This window comes from Rhinoraja longicauda, chromosome 1 (assembly GCF_053455715.1).
Source record: "Rhinoraja longicauda isolate Sanriku21f chromosome 1, sRhiLon1.1, whole genome shotgun sequence".
In the NCBI taxonomy this organism is placed as follows: domain Eukaryota; kingdom Metazoa; phylum Chordata; class Chondrichthyes; order Rajiformes; family Arhynchobatidae; genus Rhinoraja; species Rhinoraja longicauda.
In genome coordinates this window covers 123,234,573-123,250,829 of record NC_135953.1, presented here as the reverse complement: position 1 = coordinate 123,250,829, position 16,257 = coordinate 123,234,573, and the positions used below count along the sequence as shown (strand labels likewise).

At 39.5% G+C, this 16,257-nt stretch overlaps 1 protein-coding gene across 2 annotated transcripts in view; it reads right to left on the bottom strand.

Moving 5' to 3' along the window:
- The window catches only part of lrba (LPS-responsive vesicle trafficking, beach and anchor containing), a 681,010-nt gene that overhangs the window by 74,315 nt on the left and 590,438 nt on the right, over positions 1 to 16,257 (bottom strand). For both annotated transcript variants that reach the window (XM_078405961.1, XM_078405966.1), the window contains exon 48: positions 3,439 to 3,528. In XM_078405961.1, the coding sequence (XP_078262087.1) occupies positions 3,439 to 3,528 (90 nt within the window). The remainder of the gene's footprint in view (positions 1 to 3,438; positions 3,529 to 16,257) is intronic.

The window sequence follows — 16,257 nt, the reverse complement described above, 5'->3', positions numbered from 1 at the left end:
TGCTTTTATACTCTCAAATAAATTGTGATTGGCATTGAATAATGCAGAAATAGAAGATATCCATCCCATATGCTTCAACCAACAGTGCTATCTGACAAAAATAAATTTTAACATTTAAATTTTTCTGACACGAGTTTCAAAATGCTGGCACCTGGAACAAAGGTGTAGAAATAGTGGCATAGCCATTTGCAAGCAGATGTATTGAGAGAGGCTGCATGTTAAGGATCTGTTAAGGCTTGGCTCGGGGAGGCTTCAGTGAGGAGGTTTAGGGGGAAATATGACAAGGTATTTTTCTTTTCGCAAGTTTCTCTAGTGGTTAGTGAAAATGGCTGTTGGACACTGGTATGTGGGATGTCAGGGAGACATCCATTGTCTCTGAAGACTAAACCTGTGGGAAGTGTGTCTAACTGCAGCTCCTGACTTCTGACTGAATAACCTCAGGATTGTCTGAGATAACGAGAGTCACACTTGGGTACAGGCAGAAAGTAGATGGGGAAAGCAGAGTGTGCAGAAATCCTCTTTCGCCATTTCCCCTTCAAAACAGGTATACCCTTTTGGATATTGTTGGGGGGGGGGGGTAGTCTAAGTTGCAAAAGCCTGGCTCTGATATACAGCAGGGAAGGGTGAAGGCAGACAGAACAATTATGATAGGAGACTCATTACTTAGGGGGAAGGACAGGAAATTCTATTGCCTCCCTGGTGCCAGGGTCTAGGATATCTTGAAGCAGCTGCAAATATTCCCAAGAGGGATGAGCAGCCAGATGATGTTGTGCACACTGGCAGAAATTACATAAATAGGGAATGGATTGAGGTCCCACAGAATATAAGTGGTGAGGCAAAGGGTTACAAAGCAGGGCCTTGATGGTAGTAATCTCCAGATTACTCCCAGTACCACGTGCTAGTGAGGGTAGGAATAGGAGGACAGGATAGATGAATGCATTGCTGAGGACGGTGCAGGGAGCAGGGATTCATATTTTTGGACCGTTCGGATCTCTTCTGGGGCTGAGGTATCTGTACAACAGAGACAGAAGAGGTTTACCAGAATGCTACGTGGATTAGATGGTATTAGCTATAAGGAGAGTTTGGACAAACCTCGATTGTTTTCTCTGGAGCATCGGAGGTTGAGGAGAGATCGAATAGAAGTATATAACATTACGAGAGACATTGATAGGGTAGACAGTTAGAATCCTTTTCCTCAGGGTGGAATTGTCAAAGACTAGAGGGCGTAGCTTTAAGATGAGATGGGCAGGGTTTAAAGGAGATGTGTGGCCAAGTTTTTTTATTACACAGAGTGGTGGATGCCTGCAACACGTTGTCAGCGGTGTGATGGAGGCAGATACGATAATGACATTTAAGAGGATTTTGGAGAGGCACGTGGATAAGCAAGGAATAGGGGGATAAGGATGCAGGCAATGGAGATTAGTTTATCTTGGCACGGTGGGTCGAAAGGCCTGTTCCTTTGTTGTACTGTTCTATGTTCTAAACCAAAAGTGCTGAAGCAACTCTGAGTCAGACATCATCTGTGGTGGGAAATGGACTGATGTTGTGTCAGGTTGGGACCCTTCTTTGTTATTTCAGATCCCGAACCAAACAACTGTCCTTTTACTTCCACAGATGCTGCCTGTCACTCTAAATTCCTGAAGCAGTTTTTCAAAAATAATCAAAAATGTTTATATTATTTTCCCCATTTCTCTCCTAGTCTGTCCCTTTTGAAACTATTATAATCTCACTGCAATACAGCTACAGCAGTAATTGTGACCATAGGCATCTGATTCATGTTCCTACCCTTGTGTACAAGTCTGATGGACAATAGTAGGGCAACTGAAAGTTTTGGCTTATTCTCTCCCAGCATCCATTTAACTATCATTCCCATAGGGAATATCTGGGTAGTGATTGCTGACCAGTTTTTACCGCCCATATCAGGTATCAGAGTTTAATCTCATTGATTCTACATTGTTTCAGTGACAAACATAGAGATCTCTCCTACTATCTTAATTGTCATAGAGTCATATAGCATGGAAACAGGCCCTCCAACTAAAGTTGCCCATGTACCTGTCCAAATGCCCATGTACCTGTACCTATCCATGTACCTGTCCAAATGTTTTTTAAACATTGTGATAGTACCTGCCTCAACTACTTTCTCTGGCAGGTATCACAAAATGCTGGAGTAACTCAGCGGGTCAGGCAGCATCTCAGGAGAGAAGGAATGGGTGATGTTTCGGATCGAGACCCTTCTTCAGACCCATTCCTTCTCTCCTGAGATGCTGCCTGACCCGCTGAGTTACTCCAGCATTTTGTGATACCTTCGATTTGTACCAGCATCTGCAGTTATTTTCCTACACTTTGTTCTCTGGCAGCTCATTCCATATACCCACCACCCTTTGTGTAAAACAATTGCCCCTCAGGTTCCTACTAAATCTTTCCCCTCTCGCCTTAAACCCAAGTTCTGGTTCTTGATTCCCCTATTCTGGGTAAAAGACACTGTGCATTTACCCTATCTGTTCCTCCCATGATCATACACAATTCTATAAGATCGCTCCTCATCCTCCTGTGTTCTAAGGAATAAAGTCAGCCTGCTCACCCTCTCCCTCAGGCCCTCGAGTCCTGGCAACATCCTCATAAATTTCTCCGCACCCTTTCCAGCACAATAATATCTTTCCTATTACAGGATGACCAATACCAAACACAATACTCTAAATGTGGCCTCACCAATGCCTTGTACAACCATAATACAACCTCCTAACTTCCATGCTCAATACTCTGACTGATGAAACCCAATGAAAGCCTTCTTGAGCACCCTATCCATCTGTGATGCCACCCTCAAGAAACTGTGCACCTGCACTCCTTGATCCCTCTCTTCTAAAATGCTCCCAGTGCCCTGCAGGTCGGTCCTGCCTTGGTTAGACTTCCCAAAATGCAATGGTCTGTGTTCTGGGTGGTTTTTGCGAAATCAGATGGCATATTTATTCATTTTCAAACTATTAAGAGTAAAGCCTTTGGCCTCACTTTTCAAATAATCTTTACAGCTTTGAAGGTAAATTCCAAGAGTATTAGATGATTTCCAACATTCATTTAACTTAACTACGTTATTTTGTTGCAAGACAATGCAACACAATTGTGATTACAAATTGAAGGTCTCTTTTAATGAGGAGGGTATATACACAAAATACTGGAGTAACTCAGCGGGTCAGGCAGTATCTCTAGAAAAGAGGTATATGTTGACTTCCAACTATAGTTGAGTAAATGATACAGAAACACAGGGCTGGAGAGTTCTTGGTGATATATTGAAATAATTACAAAGGCATTCAAGGGCAAAAGAGCACAAATTAATTAAGCATGAAAACAGTTGGATGCTTGTTCAGAGTGCAGAATACCAGACACCACATTTGGAACCAGATCTAAAGTGCAACTGGAAATAATGGCACACAACATACTTACCACTTGCATGGCAGAGCTTCTGGGAGGATGTGGTTCTATTAAAAGTTGAGAAGGAGTTTGACCAAAGCTTCGGGTCTGGGCTTCAACAGCCTGTAGAAACAAAAGCACACGATAGAGGCACCGATCACAGGCATCAGAAACTAAATGGTCACCTGAAAATGTCATGCAACACGTCTGGATTGCATCATAGTGAAAATCAAGCCCGTATGTTCACTATGGTTGGGAGCTTGGCACTAACACCTAGGATTATCTCATCACTTAACTGTACATGTTATTTCCACAAAACACTCTTAAAACATTCTCATTCCCTCCATTTGATAAGAAACAGAAACTGGCTGCTACAGCCATTATTCTGACCTTGCCTTTGTTTTGTCTCTCAGAGTGTGGTGCCTTCTGGTTTTGCACTTCTCAGTAAATAAAAGCAGAACTAAACTTAAACATATATATTAGCATTTTCTGTGCCAGATGCCTGATTACAAAAAAACTGAGTGTGGCAATAGTAAAATACACAACAGTCTATCAATAGCGGCATTCCTAGTCAACGATTTGCACAAATTAAAGGAACTTATTTTATATTCTGTTCAACTTCGCCATTGATTCATAATTCCCTGGTACAGTACTGGCAATTGTAATCCTGACATTTATTTCCAGAATGTTTTAACCCCTTCAAAACTGAAAGCTTTCTGGCATTTTTCATACTGCATACAATGTTTCCTCACATAACGTCTGGGATAATTTAATATATACGCAAGGCAATCAGCATTACCGTGGTACCAAAATGTTAAAAGATTTCATTTTAAAATATCTAAACATTTTACCCATAACCATTCAGAACAAATACAAGCATCCCAAGATAAGCATAATTAAAAGGAGCCCAGTGAGAAAAAAACAAATACAGGATGGAAGTTGTCCTTCAGATGCTAATTTTTAAAAGAAATCTTATTCAACACTTTAGAAAAGGATATAATATTCCCCCCCTCCCTGATGACTGTTTGTGAGTGCAATTAAATAAAAGACATCCAGATGAAGTTAATGGTGGCATTTATCAAAAAGTTACAACTGCATGAATGCCAGATGAGAGTGAGATTATGTAAACCTCAGATGTTAGATTTTAAAGAGCAATTGAGTTTATTTTCCAAGTTCAATAGGTTCTTGAGAGACTAAGTTGAATGCTTGCTGGATAGAAGATAATGTGCGTTAAAGACCTCAGACAAATTGCTGCAGATAAACTTATGATCTAAAGAACATGAGAATAAATAAAAGACAGAATGTAACAATGGATCTCTGACACCAAATTTTCTCAAACGTTTATTTGATTTGCAGTCCAATCAATGTGCATGTGGGCAGATGAAGAATCTCGATCCAAAATGCTTCCCCTTCACAGATGCAATCAGGCCAACAGAGTTCCCCCAGCAGCTCTTCTTTTGGTGCGCAATGGGTATTGGCTCACAAAAGTTTATCCAATTTAAGTGAAAAACATGCAATGGCTATTAAATCAATTTCTTGAATGACCTGAGAATAAGTACCATGTGTCCAAGGAACACATTACTTAATAGTGAAGTGAGAGGAATGACCTTTCAAAAATAGGCTCATCATGAAATGCCACTAGAAACATAAGCTATTAAAAATAAATTCAAAAGGGAAAGATCTATGGTAGCCCTCATGAGATCACGTGAAAAAATATATTTGTTGCAAAGGCAGCCAAAAAACTATATAATTAGTTATGAATAAAACTTGAAAAGCAAAGGGTTCCCCATGCAAAATCCACCCAGTCATGCATAGTGTTCAGTATGCGAACATGTATTTCTATTAATGTATTTTTAGCATTTAGATTACTATGGCTAGTAACAAATCCAAGAGTGTGCCGACATTGATATTATTGTAGAATCTTACATAAGGATGCATATTCTGGCACAATGACAAGGAAATAAAAAACAAGTAATGACTTAAAGTACTGATGGCATTTAGTTTACATTGAACAATCAAAACAACATTTCCTTTCCTTATGTACTTTAAACTCAAGCAACTGATGAAAATTTACAAATTGCTTAAATGCCTTTTTTATGATGCTCAAGTTTAAGTTCGTTCACTGGAAACCTACAATTATTCTCCAAATTCACTTTTATTAATGCCAATTCTTGAAATTTAAATACAAGTTATATTGCTATGAAATATGAAGTTTGTGTAGTGAGACGTAGCATGCTTCAAAGCTGTCAATTGCACAGGCAGTGTTAGCTTTGCAAATTGCTAAAGAAATGCAGAGCCTGGAAAGTTTAAGCTACAAAAAGATGCCTTTTGCTCCACCTCAGTCTTTACAAAGTTTAATAGCACAGGCTGCTTTATTGAAAGAGGACACGGTATTAGAAACACTGTGGAAAATGTTTTCCCCTTTGTGCTGCCAAACTGACAGACAGCTATAATAGGACCTACCTAACTTCAGAAACATGGTATAACCCAGACCTCATGTCTGGAGGTCATCTCCTTCACTATGCTGTCTGGACTACAAACAGTAGTAAACAAATTAAAGACCTTTTTAATCGCCAATAGTTCTTTTCACTCCAGGGGTTTAGGGAGAGGGACTGTATTCCACTGTTCAACTTCAAATAATTCACAAACTAAAATGATTTTACAAAAAAATGTTGAGACAGTCAAATCTCCTGCTAGCCAAGAAAATAGCACTCGTGCAGACATTCCTGAAATAAAATTAGGGAAAACATTATTTCCTTATAAATACTCTGTTCACAAGATAAAAATGTGGCCATTTTTAATTCCCAAATGGAACAGAAGACTGGGCCCCAAACATGAACTCTTGATTTTGAATGACTCTTGAGCTCTGTTCCTCTTATCTCTTTTCTGCCCAGTACATCCTTGGGCATTCCCCCTCATCCCGATAGCCCTTAGACCTCATCCCCAGTCATAAATCGCTAATCTTTTCCATCTGCTTTCTTGCTATCCTGTCTTCTTTACCTTTTCCCCAGATATACAACCTTCTCTTTTCACTGTCCAGATCAGTTATATCAGTGATTAATGTCTTCTGGTTAGGCCTATCTCAACATCTCTCAAAACCATCCTTCAAAAAGAAATTGCAGAACACCTCCCACATTCAACTGTTATTATCTTTCTTAAATGTTGGAATGCATTGGTCGGCATTTAAGATGCATCCATAAATGCACAGGTAAATATCAAAATCAGGTAGTTGCAGTAGCTAGTCACCCAGAGGTTTTCTCAAACAATACTTGATATAAAAACAGCAGGAGCAAAACCACACAAATCAAAGGACATCCATTTCCATCTGGGCTTTTTGTGATGCAGAAAGAAATCTAAACATCAAATGGAACACCGTCCATCTCACAATGGATAAACTTAGTTTTACCTTTGATTATTCCTAAATCACATCCTTTACAAGGACCACATTAAGAAGATAAAAAAATTAAATTAATGTCCACAATATCATTTGTAAGATTACAAACTCAAAATGGGAAGTAAACCCAGTTTAGTCTCTGTGCTCACCACGTCTTACCCAGAATCTAATATGTTAGCCTGACGTAGGACTGCTCTGTCCATGTAAAAAAAATAATTGAAATTATAATCACAGGGTGCCTTAAGCCAATGAACATCAGCAGCTTGTATATCCTCCACTGGAATAGTACCATCAGATCTCTTAAGTGTTGCGACCAGCCAAGAAAAAAGAAAATGACAATCTGAGGATACTGGGCCTCTTCTACATTGTTAAACCAGTGCAGAGAAAGGCCTGATGTCACTCAAGGCCTTCCTACTGTCAGGCAGCAAGCTTTATGATGATGGTTTGTGACTGTCACAGATTACAAGCCTCCTCCGTGGTGTCAGCATGATTACTGTAGTGACCACGCAGTTTCCAGTGGGGAAAGAGGAGGATGAACCACACCGACCCCTGAAGCTCCTGGTTGCAAATCAGTTTAAGTCCTCTTCCACCTCTATACTGACCTGTCTGTCCTTTGTCTCCTCCACTGTCAGGTAAGGCCAAATACAAATCTGAGGAACACACCCCATATTCTGCCTGGGTAGTCTGTAACCTAAGGGCACTAGCATTGAATGTTTTCAATTGAGGTATCCTGCTGCCCCCTCTGCCCCCATTTCACACCTTCTGGCCAACTTGGGTCCTTTTATACAATCCTTCCCCCCCCCACCAGTCTACAATACCCTTTTTCTTCCCACATCCCTCACCGCCTATCCAAATGCTCATCACCCACACTCCTCCTACTGTATCTCTAGACTCCCCTCTCTCCACAGGCACATTGTTCCCATTTGCCCACCATCTCCCCCTTATTTGTTCCACTCTTCTTTTCAGATTCCATAATCGCCAACCCTGTACTGGTCTCCTCATGCCCTCCCAGCATCTCTTGCTACCTCCATCTATCCCCCCCTTACCTGACTCCATCAGCCAATCAACCCTTCCTCACTTGCATCCACTTATCACCTCTTGGCCCATTTCTTCTGCCTTCTTCTTTCTACCAGTTATCTCCCCTCGATTTGTTCAGATAACATGAAGAGTCTCAACCAGAAATTTACTGTGCACTTCCCTCAGCTGCTGAGATCCGTCATCAATTTGTTTATTTTCTCTCTGAGAACACTGCAATATCAAATCCTCCAACTTCAGGTCATTCTTTCTCTACCTGCATGCAAATAGACTAGGTGATGCTGCCTGACATATTGAGTTACTCCAGCACTTTGTGGCTTTTTTTTGTGTAAACCAGATTGTGCAGTTCTTGTGTCTCCTTTTTACTGATCCAATGGTTCAGATTTGCTCTCTCCATTGGCAGAGTCTAACCTGTAGAGCACAGCCCACAGTCTTGAATTTTGTAACTGTACTTTCTTTTGTGTCTTTGTTTTTCTAACCCCCCCCCATTCGATAGCTTTTCTGAAAAATGGGCCATATTCTCCCACCCTAACCAGCCCCATTAACCCGTTGACAAGATGGCCTAATTTTCAGCTTATCCACAGAGCAACCCTGGCCTCATCCCATCCTTCCTGTCCATCTCTCCTCACCCTCCCCTTTGGCTTGATCCTAACTTGTTTTCTCTTTGTCAGTTCTGACGACGGGTCTTTGACCCAAAAATGTGTTTCCATTTCCAAAAATGCTAAATGACCAGCTGAATGTTTCCAGGGTTTATTTTACTTCAGACTAAAAGCATCCAAAGCTTTTTGATTATCATTCATTGGTTGCTGACTGCAAAATTCAGTTAAGTGATGATTTGCCATATTCAGTTTTCCTTCCTCCACATTCCAATCTTTTGTCTCATCAAAAATTACCATGCAATTTCCTTTCTAACACTCTTTTGCCCCATTATGAAACCTCTTCCTTCTACCCCTCCTTTCCTTTACTAACGGTCGAGTCACCATAAACCAAATTAGGGGGGTGATTTGACCATACAATTAAAATCTGACCTGAATCTAAGTACTTAACATTTTTCTATACTTAAATCAACACAGAAGGATTTTCAGAACAGTAAACTCAGACATGGACACTGACACTGTTAGATGATACCCATGCCTAAAAGGTCACAGTGAAGTCCCTTGTTCATCTTGCATGGACAGTTGTCACCATTTGATCATAGTGAACCTGAATCTGACACATGGGAGAATGCTTTTTAATCTCAGTAGCGTTCACCATCAACTCCCTGGCTGGATATTACCACCTGAATATGATACTGAGGCAAATTTGAAACAACACCAAAGAATCATAGCACATCCTCGAATATGGTTCAGTCTACATTCCCTTGTCAAATATCACACTTTGCGACCAGAAGCCAAAACTTGACGACACCACCCAGAAAATGAATTCCAAGCTCTGGATAATGACCCATGCTAAATCCTAACAACTAGTTGCAATGCAGAATTTTGAAGTGGGAAATCAGTGAAATCTGGACTTTCAAAATGCAAGAAAATATTATTTATTTTCATAACAAGCAGACTTCCAAAACAAAACAAAATTATGCTTACACTAGGTCGCTTTACCCAAATCATTGATTATAAATTGTGAAATGCTGGCGCCCCACCACAGTGCCCTTCAGTACCCAGCTAGTTATTAGTCAGCAACCAAAAAATGATTTGCTCTGCTTTTTCTGTTCATTAACCTAGTCTTCAGTGCATTCCAATGTATTGTGCCTAAAACCATGTGCTTCACTTATGTTTAATAACCCTTTTATGTGAATTTTAAGTTAATTGCAAAAGGATTTGAGTACAATAAAAGTTCAACAGATTTATTCTGAGGATGGGGGGCGGGAGGGTGGGGGGGGCTTGTCCCATGGGAAGAAATTGAGCAGATTGGGCCTGCATGTTCCTGAATTCAAAACAATGAGAGGTGATCTCATTGAGCCATACAACATTTTATGGAATTTGACATGACATATGTAGAGACAATGTTTCCCCAGTCAGGGGTGTCTAGACCAGAGATTATAGTTTTAAAAGTAAGAATTGGGCATTACAAAACAGAGATTAATAGAAATGTATTTACTAAGAGGGAAGTGAATCTTTGGAATTCTCTGTCCAAGAGCAATGTGGAGACAGTCTCTCTCTGCACACAAGGAAGACATTTTGGATATTCAGGAAATCAAGGAATATGGAGTTAATGCAGAAAATTAGAACAGGGATAACCATAAACTGCAATCTTAATCAATGGTGGAGTGGGAACAAGGGCTGAATGACCAATTCCTAGTCTGTTTCTTCTGTCCTAACATCATCCACTGACTGTGCACCAGGGCAAACTTGACACTGATATCCAAGAACCTTGTCCCATGTCCAGGCAACATTACTCATCCAATTCCTTACTAAGCATCACGCCCATGGGATCAAATTAAAACAGCCTCTCATGAATAAGCTTTCCAAGCCCAAGCAACCTTCCCCATCTACCCTCCTGCCTAATTTCATACAACCACTAACACAGTGTCAAATTAACAACCAAAAATAACTCTCTCATTCCTGGTTTAGTTCTTCCTTTCCCTGGTTAAATGTCAATCTTAAGTATCCACCACTTGCTAACATGGAGCCAAACTAACCTAGCTGAAGTATTGTGTCAGGCTGGTAAGCATGACTTTGCCTGAATAATTTGGCAGAAGATGAACCCAACGTAGCCATAACCCTAATTCAACATGCGCTACTGGGTTTAGGTCAGGTGGTCAGGCTATATAAAATGATCAGAAATATCCATCAAAACTCACAAGCAACTTTATAGCAAAAAGCCCATTGAAAATAGTAAGGTTAAAATAATGGAGAGTACCATCAATAGACAAATCTAATTTTAAACAGCAAAATAATTTAGATTTTGAAATTTCTTTAAATAAGATCATTTCTGAGAATTCAAAATAATACACTTCACTTACTTCATGCCAATTAACTCATTATGGAAAATTTGATATCATTCCAGAAACAAAATCCACTGAATGTTCAGTAGTTGGGGAAAATGTGTACATAAAAGATAAACAGAAGGATTTTTTTTTGGAAAAAGGTCCTGGGTACATACTTGAGGCAACTGATATGATCTCTCTTGGAAACATACAATGCATTTGAACAATCTAGAATTTAAAGACACACATTTGGATTAGTTATACTTGAAACTAATAGTACTTTGGGAAAAAAAATGTTTACTAGCTTTTGGTTGGTGTAATTTTTATCTGAGCTCCAATGTATTAAATCAAATTCCATTTGTAATGTGAAAATCTGTTTCAAAAACAAAGGCATTCAGATTATGCATTCAGCAAGACACAATTTTAATGGTGCCAGTTTTGGTCAATAAAGCTTATTTTTAGCATTTCTGACACCAGCTCAAAACATTGCCGGAGATTACAAAGTTTTTTAACTAAAATTAGGAATTGGCTACAGTAGTTACTGGGAACAATACCCAAGTCGAGCCATTTTCTTGTAATCTATGTTTTATTTCTCCATTGGAACCACTGAAGTTTCAAATGTTTTATGTCCCTTGAAAAGTTTTACTCTGATAAAAGTCTATATAAATGTATATTGTATGCTTAAACTGATTGCAAAGAGCAATAGTGTTTAGTGCACTTTTAGTTTCAAAGTAAGGTCTAGTCTAATTGGGTCCTGACTATTATGCCTATTTGGGTGAACTAGTTTGCTTTTAAAAATTATCCAGTTTCCCTGAGAAAACAGCAAAAACTTTGACTGCAAATAAACTCCTGTTGGGTGCTGTTGATTGGAAATGTCAACTTCCCAAAAAAGACCGAAAAAGAATGACACATGTTGTGTTAATTATGGCTTGACCCTTAAAATGAAAAATTCATATTTCCTGATTTGAACTTATTTTTAAGTGAACCCATCAACCTAGGAAAATGCTAACAATGTTGTGAAAGAGCATGATCATTCAAATCCAGGTCCAAGATTAATTAGTCTTATTAGTAAATAACACCAAACAAAATTTACACCTACATTTTATAATGTGAAAGATTATAGAAAAACATTGTGTTGTTTAATAGTAACTGCAATAAGGAAGTCTGACTTTTTCAAAAATCCTAATGTTTCTACATCAGCTCTTCACTTTATAAAGTGTACGTAAATTGTCAAGCAGAAAGTCCCCACAGTCTGACCTGTTATTAGCACTACTCTATTAAACCTAATTTTTGTGGCTGCCAAGCAGAAAAACAGGAAGTAATCATGGTCTGTAAAAACTTGCAATTGTTTCCCCACCAGGGCCCTTACTAACATTATGTGAGGCAATACATTCCAAACCTATTAAAATGTAGACCTTGCCGGACATGCTCACTCTAGCTGCAGCCTTCCAGCTGTCTGTCTGCTATAATATATCCCAGCTGTCAATCCTGAAGGAAACCAGTCAGTTAGACCAGAAACAATTTAATCCAGAACGTTATAGATTTCTCCAGAATTACAAATACATAGATAGTATTATTTGGATGGGCTGAATCAAATCTAGACTGGAACAAAAGAATTGTAATCATCGGCTTGTTTATGGAGCTTTGGAGAAAGACAGACATTGATATTTCATGTCTCAAGGGTGTTTACAATCACTGGGAATGAAAACATAAAGGGTAAAAATCAATTCATATAAATTGGAATTTCATCTTTTCAAATGCAAAACATTGCAGAGCACATTCAAGAAACAAAAAAAGCCATCTTCAACATGTTATCATTTTCTAAAAAAAGAACATGGACAACTGATGTAAAGCACTGATTGAAAGGAGTACTATTTAAGCATTTTGAATCAAAATTGTAGATCTTGTGTCGCAAATGGAACTTTGCATCATAAATATAGAAATGTTAATGGCTTTTAACAGAGTTTACCTTGTCATGGCAGCTAAGATGTCCAAGTTATTTTTGATGAGCAAGATAACTTATTTTTGTTTGAAGCATAACCATCCATTAGAGTGTGTAAAGTAGTAACAAAGCCTGACACACCCCAGTTCTTTCTTACCATTTTGGTTTAAAGTTTATTTTTCTGCCCCATCCTTCAGAACTTGCAGCCATCTGGACAGCACTGATCCAGTAATTGTTTATATAAATTCTACAAAGATTTCAGTAACCTCTGTGATAGTAAGTATGATGAATTTACAACTCATTGACATTGTTTTCTAAATACTTGATTTCTATCTTTACTCTGGAGACTGCACCCTCAATTCCATGTCCACCTGCCCAACAAAAGGAAATGATCTTAATTTCTCTTTTGATGATACTTTCTAGAACAAAAATGCATCATGGTAAGTGGATGATTTTGGACTTCCAATCACTTCAATAATAATCTGTAAAATTGCAAAATTAAATGTGTTGTTTAAGCATATATTACACCCAAAATCTTCATACCTGACTCCATGAACCACAAATTGCAGCATTTAAACCTTTAATTAGACAATAGGTGCAGGAGTAGGCCATTCGGCCCTTCGAGCCAGCACCACCATTCAATGTGATCATCGCTGATCATTCTCAATCAGTACCCCGTTCCTGCCTTCTCCCCATACCCCCTGACTCCGCTATTCTTAAGAGCTCTATCTAGCTCTCTCTTGAATGCATTCAGAGAATTGGCCTCCACTGCCTTCTGAGGCAGAGAATTCCACAGATTTACAACTCTCTGACTGAAAAAGTTTTTCCTCATCTCCGTTCTAAATGGCCTACCCCTTATTCTTAAAATATACAACTGTATTGTATCCAGAGCTCTATACTTTAGACCTGGAATCTCGAGTCTCACGATGGCTGCTTGAGAACTTAAATTCAAGTAAATCAATATATTTGGAATTAAAAATAAAGTATCAATAATGAAAACCGCAAAATTGCCAGATAGTCATAATAACCCATAATAATCAATGTGCCTCAAATTAGGAAAAGTGCCATTCTTATCAAGTCTGGCCAATAAATATGACTTCAAACCAACGTGTCTGATTCTTAACTTCCCTCATAAGTCATCTAACAAGGTACCCGTTTCAGGACCCGGTTGACAATAAATTGACAATAAATATTAGGGTTGCTAGTGACATGCATATTCCATACAGGAATTAAATCAAAAATAGAAATCCCATGAAAGTATTAAGATCTCAAACCTTGCAAAAGAAAAACTGACTTATGACCATTCTGAGTTTCTCGTGTGGAGATTTAAGAACAAGAATCAGTATTCAATATGACCTGCATCACTACGCTTATTAATTTAACAGTATATCTGCACAGTATCAACTATATCTCCTGATTGCTAACCTCCTGGAACACCACCTCATATTCCAATTGGGAGCTTACAACCCAATGTTTCGAACATTGAAGTCTCAAATTTAGGTAACGATAACCCCACCCCCCTCCCCCACAGAACGCTCTTGCCTCCCTTCCCCACAGAACGCCCCTTCTACCCCACAGAACCCACCACACCCTTCTTCCACCCCTTTCTCCCCTGTGGCCCAACTGGACTTGTACCTATTTGTCCCCACCCCTCCACCTAATTCCTTCCTCTCGCTTCACAATTTGCAACTTCAAACTTTTTGTCTCACACCTTCTGTCTTTTCATCTCTGGCCTTTATCCAACCATCTGCCTCTCAAAAACCTCTCTCACTTGTTTTCACCTATTATTTGCCACGCTTTGGCCTACTCCACCTCTCCCCATCTCCCCACCCACCCCCATCAGTATGAAGAAGGGTCCCGACCCAAAACATTACCCATCTATGTTCTCCAAGGATGCCGAGTTACTCCAGCACTGTTTAAGGAGATATTGTGTCTGACAATCATACCATGAAGAAGTTTTTGTTAAATACATGCTTTCTCTGTTTCATTCTGTATGTGATCATCTCAATGTTCATCTCAATGCAATGAAGAGGAAAATAATTCTGTCTTAAAAATGAGAAAGCAACACTAATGCAAATAGTTCCCTTTTAAATTTAAAGAATACTAGACCAAGTGGACGCGTTGGGCCCATTCCTCGTAGAGGGGGGACAGGGAAGGGGAGAGGGTGTGGGTGAGTGGGTGTGGGTGAGTGGGTGTGGGTGAGTGAGCCCTGGACCCAAAGCCTCTCCTGTATTGGTGTAGCACCCTCTACCCCCCCCTCTCAATCCTCCTTATCCCCCCCCTCCACCTCCTCCCCCACTGACCCACTCCATCCCTGCTATCCATCCCCACTTGCCCCTCCCCTGCCCCCACTTGCCCCTCCCCTACCCCCATTTGCCCCTCCCCTACCCCCACTTGCCTCTCCCCTACCTCCACTTGCCCCTCCCCTACCCCCACTTGCCCCTCCCCTACCCCCACTCCCCCCAGCGCTGCCTCCACCCCCATTTCCCCCTCCCCACCCCTATTCCCCCCTCCCCTCCACCTCCCTCCCCTCCCCCCACTCTCCCTGCCCGCACCCCACTCTTCCTCCCCACCTCCACTCTAAATATATATAGATAGGTATAGATATAGATTATCATTTAAAGCAAATGATGATCAAAAAGATTAGCTTTAGAATTTTAAATTATGAGGGTGAAAAGCTGTCAGCTTAATCTTAAAGATCCTTACAAGGAAACTTGATTCCAATCAGCACTCAAGCCTGTTTCAGCTAAACCTCAACTGGTTTAAAAAGCAGCAGTCAATTTCCTGTAATTAATCTAATGTTGCTGATTACTGATTAACAATTGAGCAAATAGTTCACAAGCTCATTATCCAAGAATCGGTGATTGCAACCAAATGTTCTTAAGTTTTCCCTTTTTTTGTTCTGTAGAAATGACATTATGAACAAAACTGACCAAATACTTCTCAAGACACCAGCACAGATCGGTAAATAAATGGGTGTGAAAAAGAGTTATTGAGTTCAGGAATGCAATTTCCAAAATGTGGTCCAAACCTTTTTTCAGTTTTTCTTTGTGGTCGTATATACATACATTTTTTTGTTTTATTCCAATCTGAAATATGCGTATTTTCCTGCTCTGAAAAAAAAGGTATTTCTTGACTTTGTCAAAACATGCACTTGGTTTACAAAGTATAAGACTGTAGCATTGGTATTAAGTTCATACATTTTATATCAGAAGGCTGTCTTGAAGTGAATATCAAAACCCACAAGGAAATAATAATGTTTCCTAGAACCTAGCCTTTCAGTCTCACTGTTTCCAATAGAAAACCCATTAAACTGCAATTTGAAAAGCACTACATTTCTTCAAAGCCTATTCATGGAGTCTTTTGGATTAAACACAATAATGGTTCAACTAGTTACTTGTCTGTTTAGCACGAACAGATTAGTAAAACAGCACATTCTTCAGAAATCAAACTTTATTCACATATAAGAGTTCCGATTAATTGAATTAATGCAATCAGCAGAATGAATTTGCATGGACATTCACGATCTGCCTTCTTTTAGCTTAAGCAACCAGT